Source organism: Gopherus evgoodei, chromosome 4, assembly GCF_007399415.2.
Source record: "Gopherus evgoodei ecotype Sinaloan lineage chromosome 4, rGopEvg1_v1.p, whole genome shotgun sequence".
NCBI lineage: Eukaryota > Metazoa > Chordata > Testudines > Testudinidae > Gopherus > Gopherus evgoodei.
Genome location: NC_044325.1, coordinates 150,715,651 through 150,717,446, shown reverse-complemented (window position 1 = coordinate 150,717,446; position 1,796 = coordinate 150,715,651). Strand labels below are relative to the sequence as shown.

The 1,796-nt window shown below is 52.6% G+C and overlaps 1 protein-coding gene across 1 annotated transcript; it reads left to right on the top strand.

Annotated features, from left to right (window-relative positions):
* Window positions 1-619: 619 nt before the first annotated feature.
* Window positions 620-1,528, top strand: LOC115651293 (olfactory receptor 10Q1-like). Its single transcript, XM_030562228.1, has one exon. It carries the CDS (start codon window positions 623-625, stop codon window positions 1,526-1,528), a length of 906 nt encoding a protein of 301 aa, XP_030418088.1. The 5' UTR covers window positions 620-622.
* Window positions 1,529-1,796: the final 268 nt, after the last annotated feature.

Sequence of the window (1,796 nt, the reverse complement as noted above, 5' to 3'; positions counted from 1 at the left end):
TGTTCAGCAGCTGACAGTGTCCTCTCGCTCGGGCAGGTATATATAAATTCGCTTTTGAATTCTGTGGGAAGTTTCTTTACTGACAATTTTGACACTTTTTGAATGCTTAAATAGTGACATCGAGTGACTTTTCAGGGTTTCTCTGGTGACTTCCTGCTATGTGGCGTTGGCATGTGTGATATTTGCATGGTACAGTTGTCGTGCTGCAAATGGCTTCGTGATGCAGCTGCTCCCAGGTATCATGGTGCCTGAAGTTAATCAGATTTTACTGCTACAGGCCCTGATTTAGCTAAACGGCCATTTTCAGGACAGCACCCCGGCACAGATTTAACTTTAAGCCTGGGTGCAACTTTCAATGGAGTCAATGAGCCCCAGGCCTGCCCTACACTCAGATCTAACTATTTTGGCCATGACCATGTCATTCCAGACACCAAATATTCCCCACACAGCTCCCAAATCAACAGAGTGCCAAGGACTCCATCCAGCTGAGGGGCTGGCCCATGGGTCCCACCGGCTCCTGGCCCCATGGGTGGTGTCTTATCCATCTCACAATGTCGCTCATTGTCTCCCAGCAGAGCATGAGACAGCAGGACCAATGCCCCCAGGGAACCGCACAGTGGTGATGGAGTTTGTATTCCTGGCCTTTCCCACCTACCCCGATCTTCAGACCCTGCTCTTCATGGGCATCAGCCTGGTCTTCACAGCTGCTGTGACAGGGAACCTGCTCATCCTGGTGGCGATACGGGAAGATGCCTGTCTGCACACTCCCATGTACTTTTTCCTGGAGTGCCTGTCCATCATCGAGCTTGGCTACGCTGCAGCCATCTTCCCACAGATGATGGTGAATGCCCTGCAGGAGAGGAAGAGAATAAGCTTTGGGGGCTGTGGGGCCCAGATGTTCTTCTTCCTTGGTCTGGGCAGCTCAGATTGCTTCCTGCTGGTGGCCATGGCCTATGACCGGTACGTGGCCATCTGCCACCCACTGCACTACACACTCATTATGACACGGCGGCTCTGCCTGTGGCTGGTGGCCACTTCGCTGGCCCTTGGAGGACTGCTTTCCCTGCAGATCACAGTGCTGATCTTCCGCCTGCCCTTTTATGGTTCCAATGGTGTCAACCATTTCCTCTGTGATGTCAACCAGGTGTTGAAGCTGGCCAGGACTGACACCCGCTCTGAGGAGATCGCCCAGTTCATCGCCAGTGTCCTTATAGTCATCCTCCCCTTCCTCCTGATCTGTGTCTCCTACGTCTACATTATCACCACCATCCTGCACATCCGCTCGGCTGAGGGCCGGCACCGCGCCTTCCACACCTGTTCCTCCCATCTCACGGTGGTGCTGCTGCAGTACGGCTGCCTCAGCTTGGTCTACTTACACCCGAAGGGCAGCTGGTCAGATGAACTGGACCGGTTGATCTCACTGGGATACACATTTGGGAGCCCCATCTTCAACCCTTTGATATACAGCCTGAGAAACAAGGAGCTCAAGGGGGCCATTGCAAAAGTCTTCAGGAGACGAACAGGGTAACGGCTTTGCAGAGGATACAGGTCAGCATGGGAAATGACATCTTGGATCTCCCACAGCAAGTAGTTGCCCTTAGTCCACCTCACTGAGTATCCTGCCTCCTGCAGACCAATAGCCCAATCACCTTATAGCCTACTTCCTGCTTCATTGGATCAGGTTAATGATCCATCCAGCCAGTCTGGGATCGGGACAGACGCTTCAGAGGATAGTAGAAATCAATCCAAGCTACAGAATAATGCATCTGGACTCATCTAGATTTGTGTACCGGAGG

Coding starts and splice junctions, on each gene's coding strand:
- LOC115651293 (XM_030562228.1), top strand. CDS start 623: ATGGAGTTTGTATTCCTGGCCTTTCCCACCTACCCCGATCTTCAGACC.